The 16,094-nt window shown below is 41.5% G+C and overlaps 5 protein-coding genes across 5 annotated transcripts; all 5 read left to right on the top strand.

Annotated features, from left to right (window-relative positions):
- Nucleotides 1-4,913: 4,913 nt before the first annotated feature.
- Nucleotides 4,914-5,294, top strand: AGABI2DRAFT_119859 (hypothetical protein; the record flags this gene model as incomplete). The annotated part of the gene is made up of 2 exons (XM_006462989.1): nucleotides 4,914-5,042; nucleotides 5,097-5,294. The coding sequence occupies 2 exons, from the start codon at nucleotides 4,914-4,916 to the stop codon at nucleotides 5,292-5,294; spliced, it is 327 nt and encodes a 108-aa protein (XP_006463052.1).
- Nucleotides 5,295-6,127: 833 nt separating this feature from the next.
- AGABI2DRAFT_119858 (hypothetical protein) lies at nucleotides 6,128-6,914 on the top strand (the record flags this gene model as incomplete). The annotated part of the gene is made up of 4 exons (XM_006462988.1): nucleotides 6,128-6,196; nucleotides 6,249-6,471; nucleotides 6,503-6,657; nucleotides 6,705-6,914. 4 exons carry the CDS (start codon nucleotides 6,128-6,130, stop codon nucleotides 6,912-6,914), a joined length of 657 nt encoding a protein of 218 aa, XP_006463051.1.
- A 532-nt stretch (nucleotides 6,915-7,446) lies between these two features.
- AGABI2DRAFT_144457 (hypothetical protein) lies at nucleotides 7,447-8,510 on the top strand (the record flags this gene model as incomplete). The annotated part of the gene is made up of 6 exons (XM_006462987.1): nucleotides 7,447-7,515; nucleotides 7,566-7,982; nucleotides 8,030-8,220; nucleotides 8,257-8,286; nucleotides 8,318-8,327; nucleotides 8,466-8,510. 6 exons carry the CDS (start codon nucleotides 7,447-7,449, stop codon nucleotides 8,508-8,510), a joined length of 762 nt encoding a protein of 253 aa, XP_006463050.1.
- Nucleotides 8,511-11,401: 2,891 nt separating this feature from the next.
- On the top strand, nucleotides 11,402-12,394 carry AGABI2DRAFT_144456 (hypothetical protein; the record flags this gene model as incomplete). Its single annotated transcript, XM_006462986.1, has 2 exons — nucleotides 11,402-12,236; nucleotides 12,327-12,394. The coding sequence occupies 2 exons, from the start codon at nucleotides 11,402-11,404 to the stop codon at nucleotides 12,392-12,394; spliced, it is 903 nt and encodes a 300-aa protein (XP_006463049.1).
- A 623-nt stretch (nucleotides 12,395-13,017) lies between these two features.
- On the top strand, nucleotides 13,018-13,633 carry AGABI2DRAFT_144455 (hypothetical protein; the record flags this gene model as incomplete). The annotated part of the gene is made up of 2 exons (XM_006462985.1): nucleotides 13,018-13,573; nucleotides 13,599-13,633. 2 exons carry the CDS (start codon nucleotides 13,018-13,020, stop codon nucleotides 13,631-13,633), a joined length of 591 nt encoding a protein of 196 aa, XP_006463048.1.
- Nucleotides 13,634-16,094: the final 2,461 nt, after the last annotated feature.

Raw genomic sequence — 16,094 nt, 5'->3', positions numbered from 1 at the left:
GAAATGATGATCTACAGCCACACAAAAAATGTGAAGAATCAAGCAAATATTTAGGGATGTTATCTAACATTATATACACACATCTGACATGTTAACACATTACTTTTACTTTATTTTGCTATCATAATCTCTATATTTGTTATTTGTAGTCTTTTTGTTACTTTTTGATTGTAGAATACTATTCTAGAGGTAAAACTCAGTTTAAAATATGTCAAGCAAGTCTAATACTAAGAAAAACTAAAAATCAAAACATGTGGGTAAGATATACAACTATAAAAGGCATTAAGAAAGATTTTTTCTTGATAAGAAAGAGTAATAAATTATCAAACTTATTTTAGACAGCTTTATAATAGAATTCAAGTCACTCAAAGTGTCAATAACTTTGAATCTCATTCTCAGTGTCATCAAATTGTACAAATCTTATAAAAGAAATGTCATTTTAAGGCTGTTGTAAGCAATGAAAGCATCTCTCCTTTTTGCAGCAATGGAAATCTGTCCAAATGTCATGAAACTAGACAGTGACAGACTGTAGGAAGGGTTGGTAGTCACATTTAATAATGATAATTATAATTTGACCAGATAAATGATACATATCTGAAAGAAAGAGGTTGAAAGTTGACTGACACTTTTGTAGCAAAATATGAAGGAATAAATTATCTTATAGTGGAATGGTATATGTACTGTGAGTGAGTAGGATGCTTGTACATACATAGAATATTATAATTACTAAATAGTACTATGATATTTTAGAGTTGAAGAGCAGTAAAAGGCCTTGAAAAGTTGAAAATTTGGAAGGAAAAGAGAATATTGTGGTAGAATAACAGCTTTAGCATTGGAATCTTCTTTCCAATGAGTTTTTTTCTCATATTTCTTGACATTAGAATTACACAAACATAGTTTTGACTGGTTTTCACAAACGGAATAGTCTTTTAGAACCTGGAAAATGATAAAAAAAGCTCTCAGTAACCAAAGTAGAGATTATGATAGTAACGTAAAGTTAACATAATGTGTTAACATGTCAGATGTGTGTATATAATGTTAGATAACATCTCTAAATATATGCTTGATTTTTCACATTTTTTGTGTGGCTATAGATCATCATTTCTGAAAGTTGAGTAAAAGGTCAAAAACTGTCCCAATGATTCATTATTTCATTGATTTAATTTCGCCACCTTTTACTGCTCAGAATTATGTCATCTTACATGTGTTTTAAAGGTCACCAAGAGCATAAAATATATTAATTACATAATCATATTCATAAAACTCATTGAGCTATAATGCAAATAGTGCAAAATCTTGAAACATTGGGACAGTTCTTTGAGCCACTGTATGTACTATGCAAATTAAAATTACGGTAATAATTGCATAATGTTTGCATAATACGTACATGTGTATTATTGAAATATTGAGGTTGTGAGAGGTACCGCTTCAAACATGGATGACGACTTATTTATTGTTAGGGCAACTGTGACTGTGATGTCACAGGTCACACCTTAACTCAAGAACTTAGGAGTAAAGTGACAAAAGTTATATTAGGCATGAACCTAAGAGAACTCGACAGAGTTTTCTACAAGTTTCTACCTACTTATATACCTAGACTGCAGCGCACAGGCCAACTACCCTAAGTAACTATTTATATACTGACATGAGAAAAGAAGTACGTATGGGAAAGTAAACTAATTATACATTTGACATGAGAAAAGAAGAGAGGAGTAAGAAGTAAGTAATTAAAAGTAAATTGATCATAAAAACATCAACAAACCCAAACAAACCATAAAAGTGTCTACAAGTACAAACAACTATCTAAAAAGGTCCACGGTGCCAGTGAGTTCCGAAGTACGTCGCCATCACTTCTCCACACGAACACATCATGAAGAACCGGGCCAGTTTCCAATGACGGAAGTCCGGGTTCTGCCATCATTGCAACATCCACAGTTTCTGCAATACTTCATCCCACATTATCAACATCACTCTCCCACACAATACACACCTGCAATCCTCCAACTTCCATCCCTCTGGCCAAGGTTCCCTTCTGATAGCTGCCGCTCTCCTTCTCCATTGTACTTGCTCCGCATGATCCGGGGGTAGAAAAGATAAGATGAGATTATAGAGTTCAGGTGGTAAGTCTGTAGCTTGTGCCATTTTATCAGTATGCCAATAGTTTAGCCTCCATTGAACTGTAGCAGCAGAGGGAAATTATTATGTAATAAAATGTGTGACAGATGTGACAGTGTGATGCCATGACATTCTGGCAAAGCTCTAACATTTATGGTGACAATGTTGATAAAGCTATTTTAGATCATTTAGAATCTATTGATAATAGTGGTAATATCCAAATGAACTGTCAACATATAGAATCTTTGAAATGTGTCAAGCTTGGCGAACAATATAGCATGTTTAGCCAGAACAACGGAACCTCATGTTTATCTTGTGAAAATACTACAACTTTAGTTGAGGACATTGAGTGTGAAAATATCTGGCAACAAGCATATGATACTCATAAAAGAGACTGGAAACACAAAACCACAGCTCCAAGTGATAATAAAATATCATTTACGAATAGTACAGTTATATACAATCATTTATCACATGAATCAATCATTGAATCTTATTCTAACACCTTGCAATTAAGTAATAGATCAACTGGAACACATTCCAATTATGATATAGTCACAACAATTATAACAGAATACACATTGAATAATGAACAGCGTAATGCATTCCAAATCATTACCAACCATGTGTTGTTCAATTCCAGAGACCAGCTACAAACATATTTGGCAGGCAAAGGTAGTACTGGCAAGTCGCATATTATAAATGCCCTTCAGGAATTTCTCAATAGGCAAAATGAAGGTCTTTGGCTTAGATTTGCATTATATACTGGCGTAGCTGCTCAGAATATTGGTGGCATGACACTCCATGCAGCTTTAGGTATGAGTCAGTGGAAGCAATCCACAAATTATAAAAATACGCAAGACTTAACAGCATTGTGGGAAGACATTGATTACTACGTTGATTACTTATTTATAGATGAAGTTTCGATGCTTGGGTGTTCATTCATGAAAGATATACATGATAGCCTTGTCAAAGTGAAAGGTAAAACTAGTCTACTCGGTGGTATCAATGTTATATTTTCTGGAGATCTTGCTCAATTACCTCTCATAGGCCAAACTAAATTGTTCTCTTGATTATTGTATAAAAACATAAGTAAAAAAAATCGAAACAAACAATTTACCCAAACTGATTCACCCTGTACAAGAAAAGATAAAGAAGGTCTGAGATTATGGCACTCCATTGGCACTATTGTTATATTCAGACAAGTCATGCGTCAACATAGAACCAGCAACAAAGCATTTATTGAACTTTTAGGAAGATTGCATCATGGAACTTGTAACCTTGAGGATTTCCAAACACTTTCCACCCGTTTAACCACAAATGTCGATCCAGATTGGAATTTATGGAGAAATACACCTGTCATAGTCAATGATAATTTGACAAAAGATATGATCAATGAAAGATCAGCCATCAATTATGCTAAAACAATGGGCAAACCATTACATTGGTATTATGCTACAGATGCGAAGCAAGGCCAAATAATTAAGGATGCTGATCTTCAGACTCATTTACTAAATTTATCATCAAGGCAGACCAACTACATCAGGAAAAGGTACACAACCTCTATGTTTGAATAGTACACATGTATTGTGCAAATTTTATGCAAATATTACTGTAAATATAATTTATATAATACATGTGTACTATGTAAATCATATGTAAATTTAAAATTGAATAAAGTCCATTTTAAGGCTTTTATTTGCATAAAGTTTAGATATGTTTTACATATTGCATATGTACTATGTAAATTATATTTACGGTAATGTTTGCATAATGTCTACATAAAACATGTGTATTATTCAAATATAGGGGTTGTGGTAAAGTGACTTAATTTGACTTATGCAAACTTAATAAAAATCATAAGTCAGTATAAGTCATTTTTGCATAAGGCATGTCACTGTCTGAGGTTCTGACTTATGCAATACTTAAGTAAATCATAAGTACATAAGTCACAATATGGTCATAAGATTCAAGATTATCATAAGTCATGAGGATTTATCTTAAGTTGCATAAGTAAGTACTTAAGACAGTAAGAAGATGTAAGAGAGTATAAGCTCAATCATAAGGAACATCATAATGCATAAGGAACAAAGAATTATATTCATATAGTAAATACAATACATCATGTATAATACAGACTTCCTAAAGAGGAAATAGACCCTGAAAAAAGCAGACAAGAGGGATATGACAGCAGCCAGGGGGGTAGAAGTGGAAGATGGGGGGGAAATGATGAGAAATGTGATTCTAAAAGTAACAAATGAGTATGAGAAGATGAAGAGTCAAAAAGCACTCACCAAAGACTAGAGATCCCCCCAAAACTCATCCACATATCATCCTCACATCCCCTCTCAAAACCCTCCCAAAATAGCCCTAAAAAAGCGGCCTAAAAAGGCAAAAAAGTGTTCTAATTAAGCTGAGAATCAGCTGGGGGAGAGCTAGGAAGGTGATAAGGATGTTACTTACTAAGTTACAGGCCTGGAGGGCAAGAAAGGGGGAGGGAGAGGATGGGGAGGGGAGGAATTACGAGTCCTAAAAAAAGGACTCATTCTTTATCGTGCATCCGATTTTTTGTAGGCCATATCTGGTAATCGGCTGTGCTGTGTTTTTTACCTATTTGTTACATGTAGTCTATGTTTGGCTCACACGATGTCACCGGGTTCGCGTGCCATGTCATGTGTTTGTGTCTATTTGATGTTATTTGTTATATCCGGTAATCGGTTGTGCCGTGGGTCCATGTCAACTATATTTGGTGTTGTTTGCTGTATCCGGTAATCGGCAGTGCCATGGGTTTGCGTGCCATGTCATGTGTTCGAGTGCATTTGGTGTTGTTTGTTCCATCATGCCCTAAACTCTGGCTTTCGTATATTTATGCGGGTGTTTCCGGACGTTGTCTGCCTCTGGATCCTTATGATCCATATTGTAAACATGTAATTTTACTCGTAACATAGTTGTCAGTTGCCGGTCGCTTGTCCATTGTTCAGTATATATATGCTACTCAAATCTCAGGTCCTATATTGGTGAAACTCCACATCAGCAATGCTACTGAAAATGCTCCTCGCCCCGAATCTATACGCAACCTTTATAACATCACACCTCACCATGACATGGCTGTCTATGTTGACGTCAACGTTCCCCTCATCTTGAATACTTTCAAACGACCCCAATACCTGGAGGAATAACGCCAGATTGTTTGCGAGAACATAATCAGCGATGTGGACTTGTATACTACCTGCACGGGTTTTTAGAGAGACACTCGAGTTTTTTTGGCTAGTCGATGGTAAAAGAGAACAAGAGAAGGAGAGATTGAAAATGTTCAATAATGGGGTAGCTGCATAAGTGGGTTCCGGCTTTTCATGCGTTTCATTTGAAAGAAACCTGACTCGGAGATCCTGGATGAACACTATGCACGCGGCGGCCGGTGCCACCCTCGAGTAAGCTCGACCCACCCATATGGTGTCTTTCTGTCTTCATGGACCACCTTTTTACGCTGCAACTTGTATGGTAATACCGAGTATGCCAGTGTTTGAAATAAATTTAATGCATATCTACGTATATCTCAAGAGTCTCTGTACTAGCCTGCAACCGTAGACCCCCATATATTACTATATACAGGTAATTGTTCCTACATAGCATCTAACCCTCTTACGCGTAGTGTACATAGGTCTCCGTAGTATCAGTAGATATATATAGAAACCTTCAATCAATTGAACCCTACCTAGACCACTATGGTGAGTATATAGAGAATTTGTTTTTCCTGATGCCTACCTCTGTTGACGTTGCACGAAAGATTTTGACAGGCAGGATGACCCTTGGGTGGCTTTACAACTGCTTTTCTTCGCTTTTGTCTTAGCCTGCATTTCGTTGTGGCAATCCGTGTTTGGAATAACAACTTCCTTTCGGGTGAGCTTCGAGTAATGTGGCGTCAGGGGTTCTGCTTACTAAATGATTAGATCATGGGTCGTTTGGCTTTCTCGATGCCATCTTTACTTACACTTCATCAATACCCTTAACAATGGCCAAAACAACCGCTCCCAGTGCCAAAGCAACAGCATCGCGACCTCCGTCCAGGAGGCATATTGCCGTAAGTTGTATCGTTTGTTGTTTATGATTGAAACTGATGTGCGCGTCCAAAGCTTATGCAACCTATGGCGCGTGGACGCTACAAATTGCGCCGCGTCTCATCTCGTATCGTATGCCACAATGACGAGAACGAGGAGCCCGCTAACAAGGAGGAGCATGAAGAGGAAGACATTAAAGTGGAAGATGATAACGAAGATGTCAAGGAGGCTAAAGACGAGGAAGATGACGTTAAGATCGAAGACATGGAGGAGATAGTCACCAAAGAAGAAGATCAAGGTGGCAGAGGAGCTCAAGATCGAGGATGCAGAGGAGGTCATGATGGAGCAGGAGCCAGTGGTGGAGGAAACACATGAGGAGGCAATGGCCGAGGCGCCTGCAGTTGAGGAGTATCAGGATGAGGATGAAGACGACTGCGCTATCCTAGTGTTGGTGCACGAGATTGCACAAGATGTTTGTGGAGTAGTGAGTAACCTGTTCTGCACTGTGCCATAGGTTAACCGTGTCTGTAGCTGGTTGAGGAAAGTGCTATGCCTTGTCTGCGAGATCTCGCTCGCTGTTTCCTCGAGCGCTATTCCGCCAACGGCGCAGTTATAATGCGTCACGCCAGACGTAGAACACTTAGGGTTAGTGATGTTAGGGATGGACTACATCATGGGAACCCATACATGATGCACGATTACATACCGGACATTATCGCTAAGTACTCTCCCAAAGAATGAAATGTAAAAGTAGACTACATTGGTGCCCTTGGAGAATGAAAATGTATTAGCTGTTGACTCTCAGATGTGTGATACAATTAAGCACGCATCTTGGATAACATTCTGTTGTCTATTTTTTGTTCGGCATATTTGCCTGTCACCTTCCTCAAGTACTCCAAGGGTTAAGCCAGAATATTCCATATCATGTACGTTTATAGCAATGAAATTTACTATTAAATCATTGGATCATGTTAAATATAAACATTTGTATTCAGTCAACTTTCACGTGTCTTGAATTGATGAAACAAGGATTGTTACAATCTCTCCCACAATATCAAGGAAACAAACTGCTGAATTGTTCAGCTTAACGACACCCTGAAACATCCCGAGCATGAGATAGACCAAATCATCATAAGATAACATGACCATATTTTTTACAGAGCTTAAAGACTGTCTTAGATTAGAATTTGTTGGCTGTAAGCTTATCAAATGATTGCATCATTGGTGGCTTGATTATTTGATCACTTCCTTATTTACACCGACACTGACTACCATGGCGAGAACTAAAGGTGAACCTCGCAAAACTACTACATCAAGTCATACATCTATACGAACTATTGGTGTGAGTGCTCGATATTGTCGTGTCACAATTACTAACCCGGTTTTTATCAGCATATGCAAGCAATGGCTGGTGGCCACTACAATGACCATCTTCGAACTAAGGCTCATCTCGCAACTCAAAAACGTAATGAGACAGAGGAAGCAGAGGTGGAGTTGATGCTCACACTTTCGGATGCGGAGGAGGCTGATGTCGTTGCACGTGTAAACTTTGACAAGGAGATGGAGGTGGTGGTGGAAGTGGAGGAGACGGTGGTGGAGGATGAGGACGAGGACGAGGAAGAAGATGAGGAAGACGACGAGGACGTTGAGATGGAGGAAGATGATTCAGAAATGGAAGAGACCGACGAGGAGGAGGAGGAAGAGGAGTATATAAATGTCGACGATGACGATGTTGAGATGGAAGATGAAGATGTCAACCGTGCTGTTCTACTGTTGGTTCGTGACATCGTCCATGACATGCCAAACACGGTGAGTATCCCGATATGCATAGTAGCATAGGCTAACCAAGTCCATAGTTTGTAGATGAAGATGCCATGTCCTGTCTGCAAGACCTCGCACGTCGATTCCTCGACCGCTTTTTCGACAATGCCGTGGTATCTATGCAGTACGGAAGATGCAACACTCTCATGGTTGGAGATGTCAGGCATGCAGTTGTTTACAATAACCCGGACATGACCCATGATTATATACAAGACATAATTGCGCAGTACATTCATTAACAACGATAAGTGATATACATTAGTGACTATGGTGAATCAAATACTACCACTTTGTGAGTTCTAAGTGTGTGATAATTTCAATAGCTGTGGCATGGTGAGTTATTAGTAACTGTTTTACTTCATGTAGCTGTATCATATAAGCATTGAGCCTCTGGTTTGATCCCTCTGTGTCACAATTTTCCGGACCCACAGCATTTTGCAGGATGATTAATGTTATTCATTGTTCGTGTAGTATAAACGTCTCAGTCTCATTGACCTCGGAGCAACATTGATATGATCGGCAAAGGCCCCGATCAATGGAGAGGCATATGAAATGATGTAAAAATAACAGCCCTTCCTTACGGGGAATGGAACCGTAGTGGAAATATCGGTGTCGTGAGTGCTATCTACTCTGATCGCATTCAATTAACGAGCACGCAATTCGAGACCAGTAGGTAAACCTAGAATGTAGTTTGTAGGTCTGATCGGTCAATTAAGACAAGGCCGTTGACACTCATTCCCTACATCGACCCCCATCAAATTTCTCATGAGTGACGCTTCGTGGAGGCAAAATCGTATATACAGGGACGTCTTGGCAGACCGTTCCTGTCCTGTCAACAAGGGATGGCCGACTGAAAACCTTTGGTCAACAGGCTACGTGTACCCACCTGATTGGTACAGTTTTTTTCCTGTTGTCCGCATGGTAGGCGAACTAGATATTTCTAAGAGTGTGATACATCCTCCTGGTAAGTTAGTATAGTTCATAGCATTGAGTGATTTCGTCGATATTCACCAACAATAGGGATCTCGAACTCAGAAGGTTTCGCAGAGTATCATTTGATACTGATGGAACCTGTTCACCACCCAAGATGGATTGAATTGTGGAGGACCTGTGCTGAACGATTGAAGCGATTGCTTAGCAGTCACTCAATTCCAGGTCCTTCTGATGATTATAGTGATATCATGCCAGATGGCACACAAACGTTGACTCTCCGCTATCCGGTTTACAATCCCCCCGATTCCGCGGATTGCAGAGAGTGTATTATCCCTGTCACAAACATACACAGAGAACCAATTGGCAATCCGGATAACTTATCGACATTCAACACGGCATTGATGAACTTTAAATTTGGGGTGAAACATTCGCCGAGGAATACAGTATTTAGGGCGGAAGTGAGGAATATAAATGTGGTGGCTGAAATGTAGAAACCTGTGAACTGGAATTGTAATGGAAGGAGCTGTATAAATACTGTTGCTGTCTGTAAATCATATATCGCAATAATCTGTTTCCTCATGGAACTTAATTACGACTGCGAACATGCTAGTGAGCGATATTGGCTATTAATCCTTTGCATTCTACTAAATGTTTGTCAGAGGATATCCTTGTGATGGCACTCACTACAGATCTCAACGCTACATCTAATGACACACTGTTCCTCACTTCAATGCTCCAAACGGTCTGTGGACGCATGTGATCTTATTTTTCACGTAGCTCACTGCATATTACAAGTTTGAAAATGCAGTTTTGGCCAAGACGCCATCGTCTAACACTCATCGATTATTCAAACCGGACAATTCTAATGAAGAGTGGACAGCAAGAATACGAGATGTGGTATGCTTTAAAGACTTGCCTCCTTATCAAAACATGTTTGTATTCTATTGACGCCGTATTGTTAAGAACCTTGCCAGAATGTCACGGCGTCACGCTGTCACATCTGTCACATATTTTATTACATAATAATTTCCCTCTGCTGCTACAGTTCGACGGAGGCTAAACTATCGGCATACTGCTAAAATGGCGCAAGCTACAGATTTACCAATTGAGCTCATTGATCTTATCTTTTCTTTCCTACCTCCGAACCATGCGGAGCAAGTACAGTGGAGAAGGGCGGCGGTGGCTATCGGAAGAGAACCCCGACCAGACGGATGGAGGTTAGAGGATCGTAGGTGCGTAGTGTGTGGAAGAGTGACGTTGATAATGTGGGACGAAGTATTGGAGAGACCCTGGATGTTGCAGCGATGGAATAACCCGGACTTCCGTCGTTGGGAACCGGTCCGGTTCTTTACGATGTGCCCGTGTGGAGAAGTAATGGCAACATACTTCGGCAGGGATTGGTACGAAAGGTTACGTCCTTAGATAGTTGTTTGTACCTGTGGACACTTTTATGGTTTGTTTGGTGTTGTTGACGTTTTTATGATCAATGTACTTGTGTTTACTTACTTCTTACTCCACTCTTCTTTTCTCATGTCAAATGTATAATTAGTTTATTTTCTCATACGTACTTCTTTTCACATGTCAGTATATAAATAAAGTTACCTAGGGTAGTTGGTCTGTGCGCCGTAGTCTAGGTATATAAAGTAGGTAAAAACTTGTAGAAGACTCTGTCGAGTTCTCTTAGGTTCACGCCTAATATAACTTTTGTCACTTTCCTCTATAGTTCTTAAGTTCAGGTGTGACCTGTGACATCTCAGTCACAGTCTCCCTAACAGTAGAACTCGACTACTCCGGGGATCGCACAGCACAGTGCCCTCCCCATCTTTTACTCTCTCGTCGTCCTCTACTCTCTGCGCGCCATCGCGGCCGCCACACACATAGCCGGTCCCTAGGCTTAAAGGGTGTCTGCACATAAACACAACGTGTGCCGTGGACGTCAGTAGTTTGACACAGACTACTGATAAGACGAGACCTACCAGACTGTGTGGTGTTTTATTATATCCGTGTACTAGCTTCTTTGTAACTTCAATTATAAACCTTGTGCTGCGCTTGCATTGTCAAGTGGTACACGCAGAGGAGTGACACTGCCACATTAAGTGCGTGTCTAGATTAGCGTGAAGATCCGTCTTCGTATATAGCTTTATCTAAGGCAGTAGTCGTTCCCTTCGCCAGTGCGGCATTTCTTAAATAAAAAACTTTTTTCTTTTGTATACACGTTCAAGTGAAGCAGGCTATTGGCTTCATTGAACTGGTGGATACGCATCAGGTGACAGGAAAAGACCTCCCTCACCTTCTTCAAAATTTCTCACCGATTACCGCCCAGAACATTCCGAGTACCTTCCTCTGAATCTGAGGAAGAAGAAGAATCCGCCTCGGAATCCCAATCCGAGGAATCCGAACCAGAACAACGACAACCGTCCGTATCCCCCCCACCCCTATATCAACCACCTCCCCCCGAATACCACGAGCCAGACATGGCCAATCCCCAAGACATAATCAATCAGCTGAACGCTCAGCACACCCTCATCACCCAACTGCAGCAGCAACTCGCCCAGCTGCAGAACAACCCGCAACTGGGTCCACCAGGCCCACAAGGTCCACCAGGGGACGACAGAGAAACCCCCATCGTCCAAGTAGTAGCGCCACCAATCGATGTGGCAAGACCAAAGATATTCTCAGGAGACGGAAAGGAGCTGAGTGGCTTCATAACGGCGTGCAAAATTTATCTGAGTTTAAAAATGGTAGGAAGACTACAAGGGGATCAGATGACGTGGATACTATTGTATGTACAAGGAGGAGCGGCGGAGTCTTGGAAGGAGAACATCATGGAGATGATTGAAAACGGTGAACAAGAAGCTCCAGCCCACACGGAGGAGCTCTTTGATAGTCTGCGGAACAATTTCGGAGATGCAGATGAGGAGAGTACGGTGGTAGGAAAATTGAGGTTGATTGAGCAAGGAAGTAAAAGTGCGGAGGAGCATGTGCAGGAGTTCAAGCGAATCGCTTGGGATAGTGGATACGAGGGACGAGCCCTCATCGAAGAATTCAAGAGAAGTTTGTCAGGAAGGATTAGGAAGGCGCTGATGGAGTCAGAGAACCCACCAACTACCATCAGGAGTTGGTACGAGAGGAGCATGAAGTTGGATAGGCAGTGGAGGCAAGCAAAGGCAGAGGAAGACTACTATCGACGGGGGCAAGCAAAGCCCCAAATACGAACCCATACCCCCAACAACACTTTCGTGAGGCCTCAGCCTCAACGTCGAGATCCCAACGCGATGGATGTCGACACCGCCGCAGGACCCAGTCGAGGTCCTATCAAGTGTTACAAGTGTGGAAAGTTGGGGCATATAGCCAAGAATTGCTGGAGCCTTGCTCCAGCTCGAGATGTGCGAACATTAGATGTGGACGAGCAGCGGGACTATTGGAAAAGGATGTTCGAGGAGGAGCAGAAGAATTTAAAAGAGTAAAGGAAGCAAAGTCTCCTCATTTGACTTCCTACAACAAATTTGATGTACTATGCAACGAAATCAATGTTTTGGACACTGTACAAGAGGAGAGTTTCCTTGTAAGGACAATACAACCTTTAAGGGAAATTAAGCTGAATGTGGGGGTAGAAAAATTGGACACACATGATGGAGTAGGAGTACAGGCGTTGTTGGATAGCGGAGCGACGGGAATGTTCATGGATAAGGTGTTTGCAGAGGAAGAAGGGTTCAAGCTGGAACCTTTAGAAAGACCAATCCCGGTCAAGAATGTTGATGGGACAATCAACGCATCTGGAGCAGTGACACACCGAGTTGCTGCAAACATATACTACAAAGGGCATAAAGAAAGAGTACACTTCGAAATATGTGGCCTAGGAAAGAATAAAGTCATATTAGGAATGCCTTGGTTGCAGATGCATAATCCGGAGATCGATTGGGAGAAAGGAGAGGTAAAGATGACCAGGTGCCCAGACGGGTGTGGGTACAAAGACAAAGGAAAAACCAAAGAAAAACAGGAAGAAATACGAAGGGTAGAAGAACCAAGGAAATCAACTAGGCAGTTGATGAAGGAAGCACGAGAGGAAGAGAAAAGGGAAAAACCTGACATGTCGCACAAACAATATGCAGGTTGGAAATTAGTTTCCTTCCCGAAGAAATCAAGTTGGGGAACAATATTGCAGTATAGATGCGAGGAGTGTGGAATTCAAACGTCGGAACATTTGCTGAGCAAACACAAATGCCCAGCAAGAGAGGAAATCGCCTTAGACGAGTTTGGGATGCCATACGAAGGAAGTGATGACGAAGAGGAAGGACCAACCATGGCCAAGATAGAAGCATACGAAGAAGAGCAGGAAGAAATCCGAGATGAGGAAGAAAGATACGAGCGAGTAAACAAAGCAATAGGGAGATTCAACACTCCCAAAAACATCATCGAGGGGATCGCATTAGGAGTCGAAGCGGCATTCGCCAGGGAATTGGCACGTAATAGACGTGCTAATAGTGGAGCTGAGGGATTGGCGCAACAATCCAAAGAGAAAGCTGAGGGGTGGGCGCAATCACCCAGTGACGTGGCTGACCGATTAAATGGGGAAAAGGCAGAACGTCTAGAAGAAGATAACAGCAAGACAGCCACCGCGGGACAAGCGGGGGCTGGACAGGTACGTCCTAAACGAATAAGCGCCCAAAGGAAAAATAGGAGTAGAGAAGAAGAAGGACAACTAGAGATGTGGGTAAGAGGAATGACAGAAGAGATGCCGGAAGAAGAAGAAATTCGAAGCATAGACTCAGTAGAGCAAATAGTACCAAGACGGTTCCACAAGTTCCTTAAAGTATTCAAACAAAAGGAATCAGAGAGGATGCCTACTAGGAAACCATGGGATCATGCTATCGAATTAAAGGAGGATTTCAAACCCAAGAAAGGGAAAATATACCCCTTGTCGCCAAACGAAAGAGAAGAAGTCCAAGCATTCATCAAGGACCAACTCCGAAAGGGATATATTAGACCTTCGAAATCTCCCCAAACCTCACCAGTATTCTTTGTGCCGAAGAAGGATGGAAAGAAGCGGATGGTACAGGACTATCGATTTTTGAACGATTGGACAATTAAGAACAATTATCCTTTACCTTTAATTTCTGAACTTATAGACACTATGGGTAGTAAACAATTATTCTCTAAGATAGATTTACGTTGGGGTTATAATAACATTAGGATAAAAGAAGGAGACGAGTGGAAGGCAGCCTTTACTACTTTCATGGGTGCCTTTGAACCCACTGTTATGTTTTTTGGACTTACAAATTCGCCTGCTACTTTTCAGACTATGATGAACGAACTTTTTAGGGACTTAGTAAATACAGGAAAAGTAGCTGTATTCATTGACGATATCTTGATAGGAACAGATGACGAAGAAGAGCACGATAAGGTGGTGGAAGAAGTGTTGCAGAGGTTGATGGACAATGATCTATTCGCAAAACCAGAAAAATGCGAATGGAAACGAAGCGAAATGGGGTTTTTGGGATGTATAATAGGGAGAAACGGAATCAAGATGGAGGAAAGGAAAGTGAAAGACGTAGTAGAATGGCCGACTCCAAAATGCGTTAAAGATGTACAAAAATTCTTGGGACTGGCAAATTACTATCGACGGTTCATTGAAAAATTCGCCAGTATTGCAAAACCATTACACGCATTAACTAAAAGGGACAAGAAATGGAGTTGGGGAGATGAAGAAGAGGAGGCCTTTGGTACGCTAAAAGCAAGATTCACATCACACCCAATTCTAGTAGCCCCAGAATTGGATAAAGAGTTAAAAGTGGAATCTGATGCATCAGCTTACGCCACGGGTGGAGAGTTGGCAATGAAATGTGAAGACGGAAAGTGGAGGCCAGTAGCATACATCTCTAAATCAATGACAGAAACGGAACGAAACTACGACATTCACGATAGGGAGATGCTGGGGATTATGCGGTGTTTAGAAGAATGGAGACACTTCCTGGAAGGGGCGAAACATAAGTTCGAAATTTGGACAGATCATCGTAATCTAGAATACTTCGCGAAAGCTCAACAACTAAATCGACGACAAGCCAGATGGGCCTTATATCTATCTAGATTTAATTTCGAATTAAAATTCCGCCCAGGAAAGACGATGGGGAAGGCAGACGCATTGAGCAGAAGACCTGACTTTGAACTCGGAACAAAGGACGATAACAAGGATCAAACCCTGTTGAAACCAGAGTATTTCGCAATCCGAGCAATGGAAGAAGGTCATATGTTAATCAATGCGGAGGAAGAGGAAATATTAGAGGAAATCCGAAAATCAGAAGCAAAAGAAGACGATGTAGTAAAAGCGGTGGAAGAGATGAAACGAGCAAAAGTAAAGTCGCTAAGGGGAGACGAGTGGAAGCTGGAAGAAGGATTGGTACTGAAAGAAGGAAAAGTCTATGTGCCGAAAGACGAAACGTTGAGGACTAAAATCATTCGACTACATCACGATACCCCCATTGCTGGACACGGAGGGCAATGGAAGACAGTAGAAATGGTGACGCGCAATTACTGGTGGCCAGGCGTCACTAAGCAAGTCCAGAAGTACGTAGAAGGATGCGATCAATGCCAACGAAACAAGAATCGACCAACCCCGCCGGCAGGAAAATTAATGCCGAATCCTATCCCCACCAAACCATGGGCCGACGTATCCGTCGACTTCATAGTAGAATTACCAGAATCACAGGGAATGGACTCAATCTTGGTGGTGTGTGATCGATTCAGTAAAATGGCTCACTTTATCCCAACTACGGAAACAACATCAGCGCTAGGACTAGCCAAACTGTTCAGGGATCATGTATGGAAGTTGCACGGGTTACCAGAAACGGTGATCTCAGACAGGGGACCGCAATTTGCTGCAGACTTTACAAAGGAGTTGAATAAAATGTTGGGAATTGATACTAGGTTATCTACGGCGTTTCACCCACAAACGGATGGCCAAACCGAGCGAACCAATCAAGAACTAGAACAATATCTCCGATCATTTGTCGATCATAGACAAACTGATTGGCCCGATTGGTTAGCAACAGCAGAGTTTTCCTATAATAATAAAGAACAATCGTCAACAAAGGAAACTCCATTTATGGTCAACGTGGGAAGACACCCAAGAACTGGTTTCGATCTCCGACGACAAGGCAACCATCCAGC

The sequence above is a fragment of the Agaricus bisporus genome (assembly GCF_000300575.1).
Source record: "Agaricus bisporus var. bisporus H97 unplaced genomic scaffold AGABI2scaffold_8, whole genome shotgun sequence".
Taxonomy (NCBI): Eukaryota; Fungi; Basidiomycota; class Agaricomycetes; order Agaricales; family Agaricaceae; genus Agaricus; species Agaricus bisporus.
This window is presented reverse-complemented; position numbering and strand designations above follow the sequence as displayed.